This window comes from Ursus maritimus, unplaced genomic scaffold (assembly GCF_017311325.1).
Source record: "Ursus maritimus isolate PB19 unplaced genomic scaffold, ASM1731132v1 scaffold_3, whole genome shotgun sequence".
Taxonomy (NCBI): Eukaryota; Metazoa; Chordata; class Mammalia; order Carnivora; family Ursidae; genus Ursus; species Ursus maritimus.
The window spans coordinates 67,796,835-67,816,716 of NW_024425563.1; the positions used below are offsets into that span (position 1 = coordinate 67,796,835).

The 19,882-nt window shown below is 34.5% G+C and overlaps 1 protein-coding gene across 1 annotated transcript in view; it reads right to left on the reverse strand.

Moving 5' to 3' along the window:
- CASD1 (CAS1 domain containing 1) overlaps positions 1 to 19,882 on the reverse strand; it is a 48,564-nt gene that overhangs the window by 19,333 nt on the left and 9,349 nt on the right. The window contains exons 4-10 of the mRNA XM_040644264.1: positions 12,616 to 12,660; positions 11,546 to 11,608; positions 6,746 to 6,790; positions 6,192 to 6,315; positions 4,855 to 5,069; positions 2,665 to 3,087; positions 1,317 to 1,406 (exon numbers count right to left, since the gene is read on the reverse strand). Of these exons, the coding sequence (XP_040500198.1) occupies positions 1,317 to 1,406; positions 2,665 to 3,087; positions 4,855 to 5,069; positions 6,192 to 6,315; positions 6,746 to 6,790; positions 11,546 to 11,608; positions 12,616 to 12,660 (1,005 nt within the window). The remainder of the gene's footprint in view (positions 1 to 1,316; positions 1,407 to 2,664; positions 3,088 to 4,854; positions 5,070 to 6,191; positions 6,316 to 6,745; positions 6,791 to 11,545; positions 11,609 to 12,615; positions 12,661 to 19,882) is intronic.

A 19,882-nucleotide genomic window follows, 5' to 3' on the forward strand; every position in this document is an offset into this window, starting at 1 on the left:
TGAACTGGGCTTATAAGCTAAATCTTACTAGCCTCCTCTAGCCTTGCCTCGGATCTCTTCCACTGTCTGGGGTCTTCTGCAAACACCTGAACACGCCAGGTCCCCCTCAGCTGCAGTGTCACGGGAATTTCACTGCCGCCACAAATACACATATTGGAGCCATACAATTTCAGTATAAATTATACTGCATTCTTTTACCTTTTGCCCTTCAAACAAACCTTCCATAAGATCACTGACAATTTTTGAAAATAATGAAAAGACTCAATGAAGAATATTATTTTCAAATTTTTAGAGATACCTGTTAGAGAAAAATTGTTAGAGAAAAAAACTTCAGTATTATTTACCTTCTTAACTGCTGCTATGGAAATTTCAAAATATTTCTATCTGGACAACACTCCCCCTCTTATCTCAATTTATCACTGATTCAAATACTATTTACAGAGGTGTAGTTTATGTCAGCAACAAAAAACAGTTTGGCAGTTCCATAATTATGAGTTTCTTAAATTTTCAAAACATATTTTATAGTAATTAGTTTGTATCTTCACTATGAAACTTGTGTGAAAAGTGGTTATTAGATACCTGGGTTCACCCTCAAAAGCTTATTTTAACTGCAATGTAGGCTGGAATGTTACAACTTGGAATACATTTTTCTACCCCTGATAAATCCAGGGTATTCCGAGACCATGAGAATCCTGTCTTTTAAGACACCTAGGGAGAAGGAAAAAATGATTTTGTCCAGGTACAGAAGCACTAGGTGAGCAAAGAAAGGGTCCTCCAGCTCATGGAGGAGGTAATACTTAGGAAGTAAGGCTCATCAATGCTACAATGGTGGTCCATTAGGACCTGAGTTCTTGGAATACTGGGGCAAAAGAGTTCTAAGGTTTTTAAACTTTAAAGGAGTAAAAACAGTTAGCCAAACTTCCTAAAATACAAGTAAAGGTAGAATATAAATATAATCATCTAACCTGATTTCTTTTGATAGTAACTTGCCTATTTGAAGTCCTTTGCATCCACACAGTTTCTTCCCAAGTTTAATTAGCTATTCAGCAGGGTGGCAGGAAATAATAGCCTTAGGTTATCAGCTGTTTCTACTAGATTAAAATTAAGGCCAAGTATTACAAACAAATTATTGCCTTAAAACTATACCTTCTCAAAGAGTCAGGTGTTAGGAGAAGAATGGGAAGGCATAGTTTGGGTGGGAAATAAAATGGGTCTCTAAATGGTGAATATAAAACCCAAAAGAGGTGATGCCCTGAAAGAAACAGTATAGTCCCACCGTTTCCTATGTCTTCTCAATGTAAACTCAAAATACTTACTGTACTTGCTCCAGAGATATGATAAATCAGAATCACAAGTTGCATCCAGCCTTTCCATTCATCTGTTTGTTCTCTATTTAACACCTTAGTCTGTGGAAAAGAACCAAAGTCTGTTTTAAAATTCATTATGAAGATATTATTAAGTAAATTTTTCTTATAGGATATAAAGCTAATGCTTCTGTCAAAAGAACCTTGGGGGGAAAAACAAAGATTGGCATTTGATTTGATAAAAGATACAATAAAACTATTTAAAATACAATATGAATTTGAAAATTAATATAAACAAAGAGATTTTAAATATTTGAGTTGCTACTCATGGTTTTATATTAAGATTACATTTATACTGTGACAGATATGTTTGTAAAGCTAAAAAATGGCACTTTATAATTTTCTTTAAAAAAAAAATCTTAAGAGTTTCAGCTAGAAAAGACCTTAAGTTCTCTTACACTTTATTGTGAAAAAAGGATCTATTATTATGGTTTATTTTCCCAAGGATATTCTCACTGGAGATGAAAAAACTGATTAGTCATCCTCGTATGAGAGTTATTTCTTACAACAGAGTTTATTAATTCAACTAAATCATTCCTTATAAAGAAGTTGCACTAATACTCTAAGCAATTACAATGATTCTAAAATAGGAAATTCAGAATATTGTAAGCAGTGCCCACGTTATTCTGTATATTCGAATTTGTGTGTATACATGTCTGCCTGTATAAATACAAAAATATAAAATGTTTGTGCATATAGGCATTTGTTAATATATTTTTCAGGGGCGCCTGGGTGGCGCAGGCGTTAAGCGTCTGCCTTCGGCTCAGGGCGTGATCCCGGTGCTCTGGGATGGAGCCCCACATCAGGCTCCTCCTCTGGGAGCCTGCTTCTTCCTCTCCCACTCCCCCTGCTTGTGTTCCCTCTCTCGCTGGCTGTCTCTCTCTGCCAAATAAATAAATAAAATCTTTAAAAATATATATATATATTTTTTTTCAGTTACTTTTTTTTTACTTGATATAAGATAATAGTATCTCATGTTTGCAGACCATTATACAATTGGGAGCACCTCCATTTTCTCCATCCCCAAACAGGCAAAATAACACTAAGTTACGACACCTTTTTCACAGATCGTTATTTACCGACTTTTCAACAACCTTCATGTGACTCTCTGAACTTTTTCCAAACTGTTTCGAAAAAGCAACTGTTAACAGTCCATGAGGCAAAGAACAACTACAATATCCCTTTGTCTTCTATATACATGTTTGAATATTCTGGCATGATAAATGATATTATTTATTTAATCCAGAGTTTATAATGAGACAAAAAGGATAACATTAGCTAAAAAGAAAATGACTCTTACCTCCTTAGTATTTTCATTGTAAAATACTCCCAAAACCAAGATGTAGATAATTGGAATAAAGAAAGTTGAATGTGTATAAAATTTGTTTTCCTTCATAAATAGATTTGCACGGTCACACATATAGAAGTAAGCCATTATTAGGCCAAGTTTGCAGAAAGACTGTAAAAGTATTTCTAACGGAGACACAGGGGTATTGATAATATTTTTCTTTTCCTCTCCACTTTCCAAATCAGTACATGGCTTATTCTTCCGGTGAGCATTACGATGGATTATATAAAAAATTAAATATCCGATAATAGATAAAGTGAAAAAACAAGCAGCTAGCTTCTGTATGAGAGTAAGAGGAGGCCGAGGTTGACAACAGGAACCATCTACAGGCTTCAAAATCTTATTGCAATACACGTTCATAAGAATCATTGCACTCTGTGAACAAATCAAGTTATTTGGTTATTATCTTGTCAGTGATATATCTCGCATTAGATTTTCTCTTGTGAATACTACTGACTTTTCAGCACTGAAACCAAAATGCCTTTGTACCTTTTGCTACCACTTCCCAAACACTCATGCAAATAATGGTATTCCTTCAAGCTGTAACACCCAGTTCAGGGTTTTTCAAACTTCTTGGACTATGATCCAAAATGAAAGATTCATCTAATAATGTGACCCAGAACACATATATAGGAAACAATACCTCTCCTTACTATTTGGAACGCACTTTGACATTTTTCTATTCTATTCTTTTATTATTTTTTTTAATGTTTTCTTATTGTATTATGTTAGTCACCATACAGTACCTCCCTGGTTTCTGATGTAAAGTTCAATGATTCATTAGTTGCGTTTAACACCCAGTGCACCATGCAATACGTGCCCTCCTTACTATTCTATTCTTTTAAAAAGAGAAATACCCATTTCATGGCTGCTAATGGGCCATGACCTTGGTGAAAAAAATACTGACAGATGTCAAAGCCCAAAGAATTTTAATTAGCAGACTTTCAATACAGAAGATACCAGGATACTTAAGATAGAGTCCCAGTCTTTAGATATACAAAAAAGATGTAAAATTACTGGCACTAAAAAAATCACTAATTCGTAGCTAACAATATTTGTAATTTGCTTTTCATTTGGTTTACAGTTTACGGACCACTTAGGATTCTAATGTTTTAAGATTTCTAATGTTAAATAAAAATGTGGAATCTTCAACATGGTTTCATTATAATAAAAATCTTCTAGACAAGCTGCCAATATTCTGTCTAGTTGAAAGTTCAGTCAAATCTAGTTTTATAAAAATTTTATAGTTTAGGCAATTTTGGAACTCTAAAATGATTATATTTTTTATGCATAAGCGTTCAAAAAGACTCAACTATTTAAAAAATCTCTTCCTTTTAGCCCTGTGACTTCACGAAGTTCTTTACCTGGCACTCTTGATGATACTAGCCTACAAACTCCAACCTAAGGTTCTTAACCAGTTCTAGGGGGTCCACAAAGCCCCTTAAAGTATATGGAGAATCATGTGTGTATATATGCAAACACATATTTTTCTGCAAGACAGGAACAGAATCATTGCCTTTTATTGAATACTCAAAGCGGTTATGTGATCCTCACGAAGATTCTGCTTTGTGATAAAACAATAACAGTATCTGTTGTACTGTGTGTGAAAATTTACAATTATGCAGTTCTCTTTCTTATTTAACCTGAAATCCCTTTCCATCCGTCAATCTGGATTTGTTCAGTAACTACTACATACCTTGAATAATACTTAGGGTTTAAGAACTGTAAGGAAATAAAAATGGTTCTACATATTTTAAAAATGTGCTCTTCACAGAAGCTTAATCTTATAAATTTAAGGTTTAAGGCAAAGCGAACATAAAGTAATAGTTTTAAACATGAGCGTGCTGAGACCTTATAAGCTTCTTAGGAGATAAGGTATATTAAGAGTGACTAGCACTCAATAAATGAAGCTTCGTTTCCTCCCTAGCATAACTTCTTCCCCTTTTTACTAAAACTCTCACTAATGTATTCAGCAAGGTGATGGAAAGCAAAATTATGTGTGGATATATGTTTAGATGGAATAACTACAAGTAATTAAGATTGAAATAAAATAAATTATTTGTTACCATATTATAGTGATGTACAGCTATAACCAATAAGATATTATAGTTTCTATCTTCTGACAGATACAAGAATTCTTACAGTTTCTCTGCTTGATTCAGGGAGATGTAAGCCATCCAATGATTCCATGATGGTTTCTTGAGCAATTAATTTGGAAACACTGAACATTTTAACATTTGATTTAGAATTTCTGGTGCTACTATTCAAAATACTGACTGCAGCTTCATTGTAGGCATCTATTTTCTCATTAGTGATCATTTTCCTATTTTCACTTAATAGATCTTCATACACAGGATCTGCACATGAAACACATATTTTTGAAAACACATTTAAAAAATCCCTATTGGTAGAAATTGTGATCATGCAAGTTAGTTGACTGCATTTCATATTTTGTTGTTAAAGTTCAGATGTTTTCAATCAATCAGTAGCTCCTTCAAATTTAAAGAACTTTTATCCCTTTTTTCTCTTACGTACACAGCCTTCAGGAAACAATTTTATGTTCTAGCATGTCTTAAGAGTTTAATATTTGGGGATGCTGAGTTCTACTGGGCAATGGGAATTTAAAACTGGATTGGGGAAGACTGCCTAATTAAGAGTAGCAGTCAATCTTTTTTTTTTTTTCTCCTGTCATTGCTTTATTGACACAATTAGGAAGTAATATTATTGAGGACCAAGGTCCCTTATCACTTACCATAAATAAATTTTTCTCATTTTAGTAAGAGAAAGGTTAACAATGAGTCCATAAATAATATTGATTGCAGAACAGATTATCACCACCCTTGTTGTTCCACTCAACTTGACATTCAATTTGGAAATAATCATAAGAATTTCTGACAAGCAAGTTGAATTGCTAAAATATCCAAGGCAATTTCATATTATGCTAGGCATTAAATAATGGACATTCAATAAACTCCTGAAACGACTTGATCTAATGTCAACTTTTCTTAAAGAATTTCATTACCAAGTATAAACTAGATGGTATGATTTAAATATATTCTGTCAATTCCAAAGTACATTTACTTCCAATGAGTCTAATATTATGAAACAGACTTAATAATTTCTTCTGTATTTTCCAATTATAATAAATATACTTTGCAAGAAACAAAATCAGAGTTAAACATCTCATTTGCCTTTGAGAACTTATTCTCTTTGTTATATTCTACAGTCACTTTATATGCGGAGGCTCCTTGAAGGATATTTTTGTTTATTTATGATTTATTTTTACTTATTATATCTATTAGTCTGTTCCTTAGGTTCAAAAAAGGAAAGCAAATAACTCAAATTATTCTAATTTTACAAATCTTATTTCAAGATTTATTCTTATAAAGGAGTAATTTTGCTTCTTGAAACAGAAGACAATAAAAACCCATGCCTCAAAAAATATACAAAATGCCATTTGTTCATTACTCATTCCTTACCTTGTAAGACCCAATAAACATCACTAGTCTTTGCCAGTTTTTCTAAAAGTGGTGCTATGGAGCTAATGTTCATTTTATATTGCGAAAGCGCTTCATTGCTGCCATTGTGAATCTTGATAGACCACTAAGAAGTAAAAATTAAGCATTAATTCAGTATTTATCACAGAAAAATTATAATTTGCTCTATTGTAACAGAAGTTATTATTTTAAGGTAACTCCATTTTTATTCAACATTACAATAAAATTTGGTCAAAGTATTTCTTGAAATCTATGAAGGCAATTAGAAAAAGCTGATATAAAATTAGACACTCAAGGTATAACATTCAAGAAGAATGTAATTTTAGATATAAAATAATATTGACATTTAACACCAAGTTTACGAAGTTCACTCAGATTTTTTCATGAAAATTCATCAGCCTCATTAATTATAACAGAAATGGGAATTGAAATATAAGTACAATCAAGAATTCTATTTAACAGAAGTTAACTTTTTCTTAGCATGTCCTTAAGTATGAAACAAAAATCATTATGTAAGAACATAGATAATAACTTACTGTGGCAGCTCCTGCTACAATCACATGGGGCTTTGTAACAGAATCCTAAAGAAAGAAAATCTTTATAATAGTGTTCTATCCAGTTAAGGGAATTAATATAAGTAACATCACTTACTTTTTGCCTTAAATTTAAGCTTTTCCTTCTAAATGGATTTTACTTTTCTAGAGTTCCTTACTGGACTCTTGTTATACAACAAGATGGAACATCCAATGCCTAAAACCGTACATGGTTATGTGGTTAACAGGATGGCAAGAAGCTGGTATGTTTAATTCTTTGATGTTCTTAAAACAAAACAAAACACATCACTAAAATCTAATATGGCCTAATATTATTCTGAATTCTGAGTAAACTGTTTAGAGTAAAGCTCTAATATATTACGGCAGCAAATTAAAAAAATATTCGTGGAAGCCTATAGGGTACATGGTGTAAATGTTAGATAAAATACGAGAAATGTCATCTTTGGGAAAGCTAAATCCAATGTGTATTTAACAAAATAAACTACTAATTATTATAGACCACAATGTGCAAAACAACAACAACAACAACAACAACAACAACAACAAAAACAAAAACAAAAACCCAAGGAGAAATTTGGTAGAAATCCTCACCAAATGCAAATTGTCCTAATCCTAATATTACCAACTATATAGCACTTGGTAATTTATTAAGTTCTCCTAAATTAGTTCATTTTAATATAGATTCTTGCCAATTGTGACATAGGCAAGAAGACATTATATGTATCTTATAAAATTAAGCACACAGACTCAGTCAAGTTTGTAGGGTATTCCTGAGGCCTGGTAGGGACAAAGCCAGAGCTTAAGTCTTGTGACTCCTGAAGTGTACTTTCCACAACATCAAAGACGTGACATTACAATCATGTGTACAAGGAACAATTAAAAATAAGCAAGAAATTTAAATAGAAAAAAATCTGACTCATCTATAAAAATAAAAATGACAGGTATTGTCTCACATAAAGGTAATACATGCTAGTGTAGAAGACTATGAAAGCAGAGAAGAAGAGTAACAATAATTTCCTTCCTAGATATTCTTATTTCCAGTCTAGTGTGCTTCTTTACACTGCTATTTTAGTAGAACTTTTCCTCAGCTCTAGATGGCTCCCTTTCCCATTCTTCACACTGGTTATCCCAAATCTTACCTCCCTTCTACAGGTCCCTCTTGCCTTCCTTCTCACTTTCAATATAAAATTTAATTCTCAAACTTCAAAGAGAAAACAGAATTCATCTGGCTTGTGTACTCTAGCCTTCCTTCCTCCATTCTTACAACCTCACCCAGTCTGTCTTCCTTGAACAACAGAGTCAAGAAATATCTCCCAATTCCTCTTAATGGCTAATCCTTACTCTATTTTCTATTGCCTCCCTCTTTACATCCAGGGCTATACCCGTGAATGATCCATCTCCAACTCTCATCAATCTTGTCTTCATTCTCTAGGCTCTTTCCTTCCCCCATCTACAAAATGCTAAATCATCTTTAGCCTCATAAAATGTTCCTTCGACCCCACCTGACTCTCAAATCCTTCTCCCTCACATCGTTAACCCATAGATGACATGGAAGAGCATTTTGCCCTCGCTATGACAATTTCTTTCATCTCTCATGTATGTCTCAATTGATCACGTTTTGACTTGGGGCTTGACCTCCCCATTAAAGAACTCTGGATTGCCACATTCTGTTAGCTTCATTCTACCCTGTCTAGTTCCTTAAGTGACACTTCTGACTGTCTACTTTTTAAAACTTTTTCCTCCCCTGTGTGTTATGTTACAATTATCCTTCTGCTTTTCCTCTTACTCCCTTTACTGCCCCTTCTCACAAGTTTTTTGATCATTCCATTATAAGCCCTCTTTAATCTCTAAACCCGCTGCCTAGTCGATGTCTTCTAGTCAAGTAACTTCAAATTTCACCTCACACTGTACCCATATTCTCCAAATCCACCTGAGTAGCTCAGACTTCTTAATGACTACTACTCACCTATAGTATTAAATCTAAATTGTTGGTTTCTTCACAGGTTAGCCTAATTTCCCCACAACCACCCCACTATATGTCATCATTCTCTTGTTTAAACCTTTAGAGGCTCTCCTCTACCCTCAAGATAAGTTCAATCCAATACCCTTATTTTTAGTAAATATACCATGAAGTATTTAAAGTGAATCTATACCACACCAAAGAGAGCTTAGGATATTATTCATAAACTAGTATCTGCTTACTTCCTCTCTTACCCGCTCTCTCCCCAGATGAGGCACATGAAATTGACTGCCAAAACTGAACATAACTAAGGAGCGCTTTGAATTCAAGCTCCAGCCAGACTAAAACTGCTGGTAAGATTCCCTGAAAAGGTGGGGAACCTGGGTGGCTCAGTCGGTTGGGCGTCTGCCTTCGGCCTCAGGTCATGATCCCAGAGTCCTGGGATAGAGCTACAAGTCTGGCTCCCTGCTTAGCTCCCTCTTCTCCCTGCTTGTGTGTGCTCGTGCTCTCTCTTTCTCGCTCTCTCAAATAATTAAAAAAACTTAAAAAAAAATTCCCTGAATAGACTACACTCTATCTTCAGTATCTTTGCACATACTATTTCCTGTGTGTGAAACGACCCTCCTTTCTCACACCAGGCTTTCACCCCCCCCACCCCGCTTTTTAAAAAGATTTTATTTATTTGACAGAGAGAGAGAGAGCTCAAGCAGGTGGAGCGGCAGGCAGAGGGAGAAGGAGAACCAGGTTCCCTTCTGAGCAGGGAGCCTGACGTGGGGCTCCATCCTAGGACCCTGAGATCATGACCTGAGCCAAAGGCAGATGCTTAACCGAGTCACCCAGGCACCCCTCGGCCCTCACTCTTAAGATCACTTTATCTGAAAACTAGTTTTTTGAAAACTTACAGTTAGTGCCTGGCTCTGCAATCATCCTGCACCCTATTTTCCCCCTATTTTGGTACCTGTCACATTACTTTCTTAATTAACTATATCTACCACTCATCTGGAAGCTCTTTGAGGAGAAGAACTCTATTATGTTAACCAAGATATCCAGTTTTTAGCCTAGTACTAGAAAATGGTAGGTGATTAATAAATATCTGTTGAATCATAGCAGAGTTGTCTAAATTCAACTTTGCTTTTATGCCTGTAGGCTTCAATAACACTATTTCAGTTAATAAGTGTGTCTTTCTGACCCCACAGTTCTTCTGGAAATATTATCTCCTCTGTAAAGCTTTCTTAAACCCTCACTTGTATCTAACCAACCCCCATGGTAAGTGCCTCTATCCATGGTGCTTTCATAGTCCTTTGTGCTCAATTCTGTAGTTACTCTTCCTTTTATCATATTGCTATTCATCAGAAAGTCACCATCTACTAGATATTGCAAACTCTTTGAAGGCTGAGACTGAGGCTAATTTCTAGCACACTCCTAATACCCAGCATAAAGCTAGCAATACTATATAAATCATAAAAATATGGATCATTATATTCTTAGGATCTAGCAGCTTACTATGAAAACAGCCAAAAAATAAATACATAAATACATGCATACATACATACTCTTAAAAATAAAGGAAATCAATCAACTAATCAATCTTAGGTAATGACACGGCCATCTCCCTAACTAAGCTCAATCTTTCCTTTCCCCCAATAGTCATATGGAGTTTTACAACAGAAGCTAATGCTCCAAAAACTAGTTTTAGCAAACTATAAGAACTGAAAAGGTGGATATGCAATGTATATCCAGGTTATAAATAACGAAGGTCTTTGGTGATTTTGCAGGACTTATAAATTATACTATATTGATATTTATTTAACTGTGAATATCTACTGCTTTAAGGGATATACTTTTCGGTCCAGCACAAATAGAAAACATGTGTTTAAATAATTTGAAATATACATGTAACATTATTCTATACTTTTGCAATAAACATATCAACGAAAACAAAATACAATTATGTGAGACTGCAATTTACCAGAAAGTTGAATTCTAGAAGTTGTCTGCAAGTTTTGTTTTTTGAAAACTTAAACACATTTTGTCAAAGAAACAAAGTTAGAAATGTTGACTACAAAAGCTTATCGGGTATATGAAGTGGTTGTAGTACTAAACATGTAAAGTGAAAAGAAGCAAAGAAAAATACCATTGCAGCACAAGTAATTAAGCAAAACAAGGTGAACAAAATTGAACGTTGCTTTATCCATCCCGAATACAAACACCCCTGGGAAAGAATACAGGTTTAATTAAAGGACAGACCAAGAGCTATATGGAGACTTCTGTGGAGATTCCAGAGTGGACTTGTGAAGACTCTGGGGTTTTTGAGGTTAATAGCATGCTTGTCCTTATATCTAATTTATCTCCAAACGTTATGAGCCAAAATACACCAGGCTCGACTTTTGGGTCACAAGTGTAATAACAAAAAGGGAAGAAAATAGGCTATTTAACAAAAAATAGGTTCCTGAAGAACCTGGGCATGAGTCTGAAGGACAAAGTGGGAAAACACTCAAAAGAATGTATGTTGTGCTAGGAAGACGACCTGGGCTTAAATGAACTGGGCCACAGCAGTAACAGAAAACTCTGCCTGCAAAGTGTGGCATAAGCATAATGGCTGTAGGGTCAGAGTGGTGGCAGCAGAGGTACTGGGTCAAAACTCCCTCCTCTCAGTAAAGTGACAGCATCAATCCAGCACAATTTAGTCGCTATTAAGAAAGTTGGCATAAAGTACAGAGGAAAGGGACAGGTGAGTAAGGGGGAGCAAAACAATGTGTATTCATGAGATTTTAAAATTTGGTTGCTTAAAACTAGAAAGGCCTATATTTTCAAATGCAGACCTCGGTCCACACTTTGATACACTGTTTCATAGAACCATTAACTTCTGGGTGCCACAGAAAATCCTAAAAAAGAAACATAAGAAAAGAAAAAGTCAAAGAAACTTATATCCGCCATTCAAAATCAACATGCACCTGTCATACAGAGTACCGAACGTGCACCCCCGCTCGTCTGCAACGCCTTCACTCCCATCTCAGTTTCCCAACGGTCTCATGATACTTCTCCTTGTATCCACTTCCGCTTTCTTTCAAATTACTCTCTGTAGTAACCTTTTCAAAATTTAAGTCTGCTCTTGCCACATTTTTCCTTACATATTTCGAGGACTTTTAATAGCCCTCAGAATAAATTCCGAAGTCCTTAAAACTACTAACGAAGTGCAGGATCTGGCCTCTACGAAGACATTCTGGCTTTTCTCCTGCCACTCTCCCCCTCATGCTAAGTACCCTTTTGGTTCTCGTTCAGCTCCTAGGAAGCTCTACGTGCTCCTTTTTCTCCAGGACTTTGCACATACTGTTCTGTGTACAATGCTCATAAAACTCTTCCACTGAGCCTGACTCGCTTCTACTGATCCTTGAAGCGTCAGTTAAAACATCTCTTTCTCAAGGAGGAAACGATTTTTAATTCCTTGTTTTGTACATTCCTAATGTCCCACTTGTTCCTTTCTACCATCCTTATTCCACACTTAACGTGTGTAGAGAACTACCATGACTTGCAAAATCCATTAGGTCTAGGACATCCTTGTCTTGATCCCCACCGTATTCTCAGTATCTAGGAGAAGTCACTGCAGCTAGGGATTCAGAAAATTCACACATATTCTTTTATGGATATGAATCCTGAACACCTACATACAAGATTCTTTTCTTCTGGATTAAAAAAATATCTGAGAGACCAAGTTTTCCATTTTATTACATAAAACAGGGCATACAAACATTTATTCAATCATTTTAAACATTCTTATCTACTCTAAATACATTGAAATATATTTAGTATACACAAAGCATTAGTCCATCTACAAATAAATTAACCAATGAATATAGTTTCAACACAACATTTAGCTGTTACATGAACTTACCACTTTAACTGATGCAATCTTGTCTTCAAAAGGAATGTTTCCATGCTGTCATTAAAAAAAAGAGAGAAAAGGGAAACATTCATGTATAAATTAATTTTATGTCAATAATCCTCCCTTTAGCTGCTTTTGTTAATTTATTTATGCACCACATCTCAATTATCTATATTCAACCTGAAGGGAAAAAGATCTGCATTGAATACTAAAATATAAGTGAAACTACATTGTTCATATGTGATTTCTAACATCTAAGATATAATTCAAAGATAAAACCTCAACTCCAAATATGCAAGCAAATATGTAAACATGCCTACATAAATTATCTGTTGCCAAGGTTGCCACATTTCAGTTTAGTCCTAGTATTATCTAGGGCAGGAATGGATTACTCCTCTGCATTTCCTCAGTTCTATCCCAGCCCCTCCCAACCCCCATTAGACAGAACCACATGACTAGTCCTGGGCAATGTTATGTGGCTAGATGTGATGTGGGTCACTTTCCACTTCCCAGGGCAATTCTCTAGTCTGGCTTAACCTAATGCTGAGACTGCAGAGGCAGAATGTTCCAACTAGAAGATGGTACAAATTACAACAAGCAGGAACCCCTGATGGAGCACACAGAGCAAAGCCTCTTGCCAGCCCATCCACAAGATGCAGCACCGACAAAAGAATTTGTTAAGATTGTAGAGTGGTTTGCTGCTGCAGCAACATCTAGTCTGTTCTCACCAGTATACTCGTGCCAGTCCTGTCTGAACAGGGGTGCACACATATGATTCTAGGTTATTTTGGGTTTCGCTTTGAAGACCGTACATAAGTGGTACAGTTGAAGAAAAAAATAAAGTTTGGAGACAACTTCTTGTAACCAAGCATTCCACATAAAGAATAGAAATCCTTTCAGAGTTCAGAATCCAGGGTGGGGTGGGGGTAGAAGTGGTCAAATTAAGAAGCTAATTCTCTTCCTAAAACCAAGGTTGAAATGTCTTCATTAACTTAACCAGACAAATAGTATTTATATTTGTATCTCTGTGAAATAAAGCTTGCTTTTATCAGCAGGCTAACGTGTAAAATTCAAGCATCATTTCCCAAAAGGACTCTTGGGACCAATGGTACTTTAAGGTGTGTTCTATAAAAAGAGTTCCTTTGGTCCAAAAAATCTTGGAAATACCGGGTCAGACAAAATCACATGTGTGTTTTCCTCCTACTATCCCATCCTAACCTTGTTAACGTTCTTATTCAGAGAAATAATGTGTCATGAACTTTCTTTTTTCTCCTTTTGCATAGCTCAGTTAATTGAACTCAATCTCTCTCTTCTCTCCCTTTGCCATTTTAATGTAACATTTGATATATACAAAAGAATGTCACATATATAATCACACAGCCCAGTAAACATAAACATAAACAAGCGCTCACGAGTCCAGGGCACACACTGAGTGCTCCACGTGGACCTCTCCTTCTTAATTCCTTGCTTCACCCAAAGGAGCCACCACTCTGAATTTTGTTGTTATTTTGCTTTCTATTATATAATTTTGTCACATGCATATGCATCCTTAAATGATATATTGTTTCTTGTAATTGACTTTCTCTCCAACTTTTAATTCTGAAAAGTGTCAAACTTAAAAGAAAAATGTCAAACTTAGAGCAAACTGACAAAATTATAATGAGTACCCCAAAATTATAATGAGCACCCTTTATCAATTGTTTACATTTTCTACACTAGCGTTTTTGTTCTCTGCACATATACATTGTTTTTCTCTTACTGAACCATATGAAAGTAAACTGCAGACATAGCATTTTACCCTTAAACACATAAAGCATGTATTTCCTAAGAACATAAATATCCTCTTATATAACTTCAATACTATAATCCCACCAAAGAAACTTGACATTGATAAAATATTAATCTAATATACAGTCCACGTTCAAATTTCCCTAATTTCCCAATAATGTCCTCTCTATAGCTCTTCTATTTTAATCTAGAATTCAATTAAAATCAGGTATTTAGTTATCGTGTCTCTTTAATCGTTTACAATCTAGAACATCTCCTGGCCTTTTAAAACCTTCCTAAATCAATTTATTATATTTATATATATATCAAATATTACATTTATTATTTTTGTAGAGTGTAGGTCAGTTGACACAATGGACCAAATCTAGATTATAAGCAGCACTGATAGTTACCTTCTTGTATATGTTTCTTAATAAATGAATAATAAAAGTTTCCCTAATAATAGTTCTGTAGGTTCACAGGCTATACAAATGTTCATCCTCACATGATAATGGAAGTTATTTTCTGAAGTGTTTGTAACAATTTATACTCTCATCAACACTTAGAGATACGGAGGCTTTAATAAATCTTGTCAGACTTCGTATCTTTTGCCATTGTAAAATTTAATTTCTGTCACTAAAGGAGGTATATAATGGTATCTCACTGTGGTCTTCATTTGAAATTCCCAAATTACCAATGCTTAAACAACTTTTAGATTTACACTGGGATTTATGTTTCCTCTTCTTTGAAATGCCTGGTCATGCCTTTCCTCTTTTGTTTTCTATTGGGTTGTCTTTTTTTTTTTTTTTTAATTAATTTGTGAGTTCTTATATCTCTTGGATGTATAATTATCTTCTAGTTCATAGCTTGCCTTTTCTTCTGTAAGGTATCTTTTGATGAACAGATTCTCTTAATCTTAAGGTATGTGGATTTATCCATCCTTTAGTTTATGGTTAGCACTTTTCATTTCTTACACAAAAAACTTTTCCTTACTTGAAGTAATGAAGACATTCCCCTGCACTTCTTTAATTTTTGCTAAAGGTTTAAAAATTTTAGCTTCCACATTTAAGTCTAAATTCATCTAGAAATGATTTTACTTGGTGATGTGAGGTAGGCATTCCAATTTCACCTTTTTCCATATACATAACCAATTGCCTCAACATCATTAATTGGATAGACCTCCTTTTCTCCAGGGATCTTCAATGGCATCTCTGTTATTAAGTCTTTGTATATGCACGTGTTTATTTTATTTTCTATTTTTTAAAAGATTTATTTATTTTAGAGAGAGAGAGAAAGCGAGAGTGGAGGGGGAGAGGGAGAGAGAAAATCTCAAGCAGACTCCCCGCTGAGCACAGAGCTCAACGCAGGGCTCCATCTCAGGACCCTGAGGTCATGAGCTGAGCCAAAATCAAGAGCCAGACACTTAACGGACTGGGCCACCCAGGTGCTCCACATGTGCTTATTTTAAAGCTCTATATCATGTTCCATTGGTTTCTTTGTTTAGCTCTACCAATACCACACTGTCTTAATTACAACAGAGTTAAAAATAAATCTTGATATTGGAAATAAGTCTTTTCCACCTTGTTCTTCAGACCTGTTGAGGTTATTCTTGGTCCACTGCCCTTCCACATAAAATTTCGAATCAACTGGTAAAGTTCAATAACAAATCCTGTTAGGATTTTATTCGAATTACATTGAATCTATAGATCAATTTAGGAATAACTGACATCTTTACAATATTGACTCTTCCCATTCCAGAACAAAGTACATATCTCCCATTTAATTTTATCATTTTAAATTGTGCTTGTGTAAAGTTTTATGATTTTTCTACATGAAGACCTTCCACATTTGCTAGGCTTATTCCTATGTACTATATGGTTTTTGTTAACTATTAGACACAGTATTTTTAAAAAAGAATTTGAAATCTATGTTCCTGGTGTGTAGATAAGCAATTCATTTTTAACGGCTTTATTGAGTTACTACAATTAATTTTTGTACATTCATCTTAATATCAGCTATCTTGTTAAAATTTTTATTACATCTAGTAATTTTCTATAGATTCTTTGGAGTTTTCTTTGTAGATAATTGTATCATACGAAATTCTGAGTCTACCTCTTTCCAATCTCTACGTCTTTATCTTCCCTTGGGTAAGGACCTCTAATACAATGTTTAATAGAAGCAGCAATAATGGACATCCTTCCTTGTCTTCTCTTTGAATTTAACATAAATATGTCTAACATTTCACCGTGCGGAACATTTACTGTAGGCTTCTAGAATTTTTATCAGGTTAAGTTAGAATATAAAGGAACTTATCTAATACAGAAAGAACGATACCAATTCTCTGATATTGTTGAGGTTTGCCTAATGGCCCAATGTGTTGTCAAAAAGATTCCACGTGTGCTTGGAAAAAATATATTCTCTGATTTTTTAGTGTATTCTTTAAGTATTGAGCTGTAAGTTCATAAAATCAGCATGTTAATCGTCAACTATATGCTTAGTAATTCTGCTTGTCCTATCATTAAATGCATGAGCAGTGAGCAATTCTCTCACTTTGATGGAGGATTTGTCAACTCTTCACTGTAATCATATTAATTTTGCTTTATACATTTTAAGGTTAATTTATTTCATGCCCACGAGTTTAAAATCTTAGTGATTTGAAACTTTTGTCATTAAAAAGTATCTGTATCTCTGATAACACTTTTTGCCTTACAATCTATTCTGTCTTATATTAATATGACTTATCTTTCTTTACTAAGTATTTGTCTAGTAAATCTTTTCTCATTTCTAATTAAAACCTTGATATCCTTTTGTTTTAGATATGTCTTTTTAGGCAGCAGAAAGTTCTTTTTAAAACCAATCAGAAAATCTGTGTTTAGTTGACAAGTTTAGACTACTTGCACTTATTCTGATTATGTTTCTATCACTTTACTTTTTGATTTCTAGCTCCCTCACACATACATAGGTTTTTAAAATACATATGGAATATATATAAAAAGTGATTTTTACATGTACATGTTTTCATATATGTAGATATGAATGTATGTGTATGAGCATATATGTGTGTGTGCATGTTACATACGTGTGAGACATATATTTGGCATTAGAGGAGTTTGGTTCAGTTTAATTTTTTTCTTCTTCTGGTTTGGAATTCACACATCTGAATTTTATCCTTTTAGTCCTTGCTCTTGATATTTTACTATCTTTAAGTTCTAAAGTAAGATAATACCTTGAAGAATAAAGAGGACATTAGAAAACTTTGGGATCATATTCCTCTGACTTACATGCTATTATTAGCCAGTTCTTTAAAACTGTCTTTTTATAAAGTGTAAAAAGACATTATCATTTTATATAGACACTTGGTCTAGATTTACATACATCTTTAGGGTTTTCTTTGACCATTTCTTCTTATATTTCAGATCATTTTTTTTTCTGAATTACTTCCCTTCTTTCTGATATTTACCCTTTAGAAAATCCTTTACTATAAATCTATCCAGCAGTAGACCCTTACTGCTTTTATCTGAATGTTCTAAATTTCAAGAATAGACATTTGTATGCTAGGTACACAATTCTAGATTGAAATTTCCTTTCTGTCAGAAGTTTAAGGCTATTATTCTAGTGTCCTCTGGCTTCCAATATTACCATTGAGAAATCTGCTAGCCCAAAGCTTTGTCTTCTAAATACAGAGTATTGTGGCTATTGGCATCTGTCTGCAGGCCAGCCTGGACCTCTACTGAGTGCCTGCTATTATTGTTCCCATCTCTGGTTTTGACTCATGGTTTGTTGCTTTTCTGGGGAGTGTCTCCCATTTCCTCAAAGTCCAGAAATACATCAACAAGTATATATTTTTTAATTTAGGATCTAGCTGGTTTGAGGTTGAAGGGGCCCTCAGAGTATCTAGTTTGCCCTCTGGCTGAAAGCAACACAAATGGGTTTTTTTGTTGTTGCTTGGTTGGTTTTTGTTTTTGTTTGTTTGTTTTTTTCTGCAAGACTTCTCAAGTTTTTAGTATCCCAGCCTAAATTAAAGCCATCTAAAAGGGGGATACGATATCCAGCTCTGCCCAAACTTATTTGACCAGTGCTTCTTGCAGAACTAGTCTTCCCCAAAATGGAATTTGAGAAGAGTCCTGCTCTACAGCTTCTTTAAGATTTTTTTTTTCCTTCAACATGGAGAAGAAAAAAATTCAAATAAAGAATTATCTTCAATACTCTTATTCTCCGCAAACAAACTCATACTAAGTCTAAGATAATAATAATCAGCTTCTACAATATGACAAGCTGTGTGAGGCACAAGAAATGTATTTAAAAAATAATAATGATAGGGGCGCCTGGGTGGCACAGCGGTTAAGCGTCTGCCTTCGGCTCAGGGCGTGATCCCGGCGTTCTGGGATCGAGCCCCACATCAGGCTCTTCTGCTATGAGCCTGCTTCTTCCTCTCCCACTCCCCCTGCTTGTGTTCCCTCTCTCACTGGCTGTCTCTATCTCTGCCGAATAAATAAATAAAATCTTTAAAAAAAAAAAAATAAAATAAAATAAAATAAAATAAATAAAAAATAATAATGATAATACACAATCTGTGTCTTCCAGGTGTTCAGACAAGGGAACTAAGTAAAATACATTTTGGCAAATGTTCCACTAGCAGTTTGAACTAGTTTCTCAGCAACTGTCTCTCTTAGACTATGACAAACTGTCTTTGTTTTTTTTTAAAATGCACATAAATTTAAATGTATCTTGTTTGGTAATTGTGGGTTAACTGGGCACATCTAGAAAATAAAGACTGGAAACCTAGTGTTATAACCAGGGCTCAGAAACAATGTACCATATTGTACCTACTTTTGGCTGTACACTAAATCACTACAGTTTTTTTCAACTAACTGCTGCCAAATCCATTATTCTAATTTTCAGAAATTCACACTATTCTAAGCCTAGATATATTAAAACTGTTTCTTTGAAGTCAGAAATCTCTCTACTTTTTATAAGTTCACTCAAAGTATTTTAACTGTGACAATCTCTTGTCATTTAACAGTTCCAACTCTTCTGTATAATTTTGTGTATATAAATACAAGTGAAAAATACATTTACAGATACCAAAATAAATGAAAAGTGGACTTTATCATTTTCCATTATTCAAATTTTAAATCTATACTAGCCTTTCCTAGTGGACAAAATCTCTAATAGCCGATGGACTCCTCACAAGGAATAGTTCCCACGGATGTAGTGACTATGTAACTAGATACTTAGCTTGAAGTCCCTCATTTTTCAACTCCTTACCATAGGGCAAGCTGAGAAGAACAAGCAGATTTTCATCATAAAATCATGAGCTATTCCCGCTACAATTCTAAACTTTCTTGTATTTTACTTTTCTCTCCTTGCTATCGCCCACTCCTAATCATCTGCAGTTGAAGACAGGGATTAGAATTTTAGATCATTTAAAAATGTATAAAAAGAAAGATATGATGAGATAATCCACAAAATATTAATCAACAAATTAATTAAATATACGTAGAGAGAG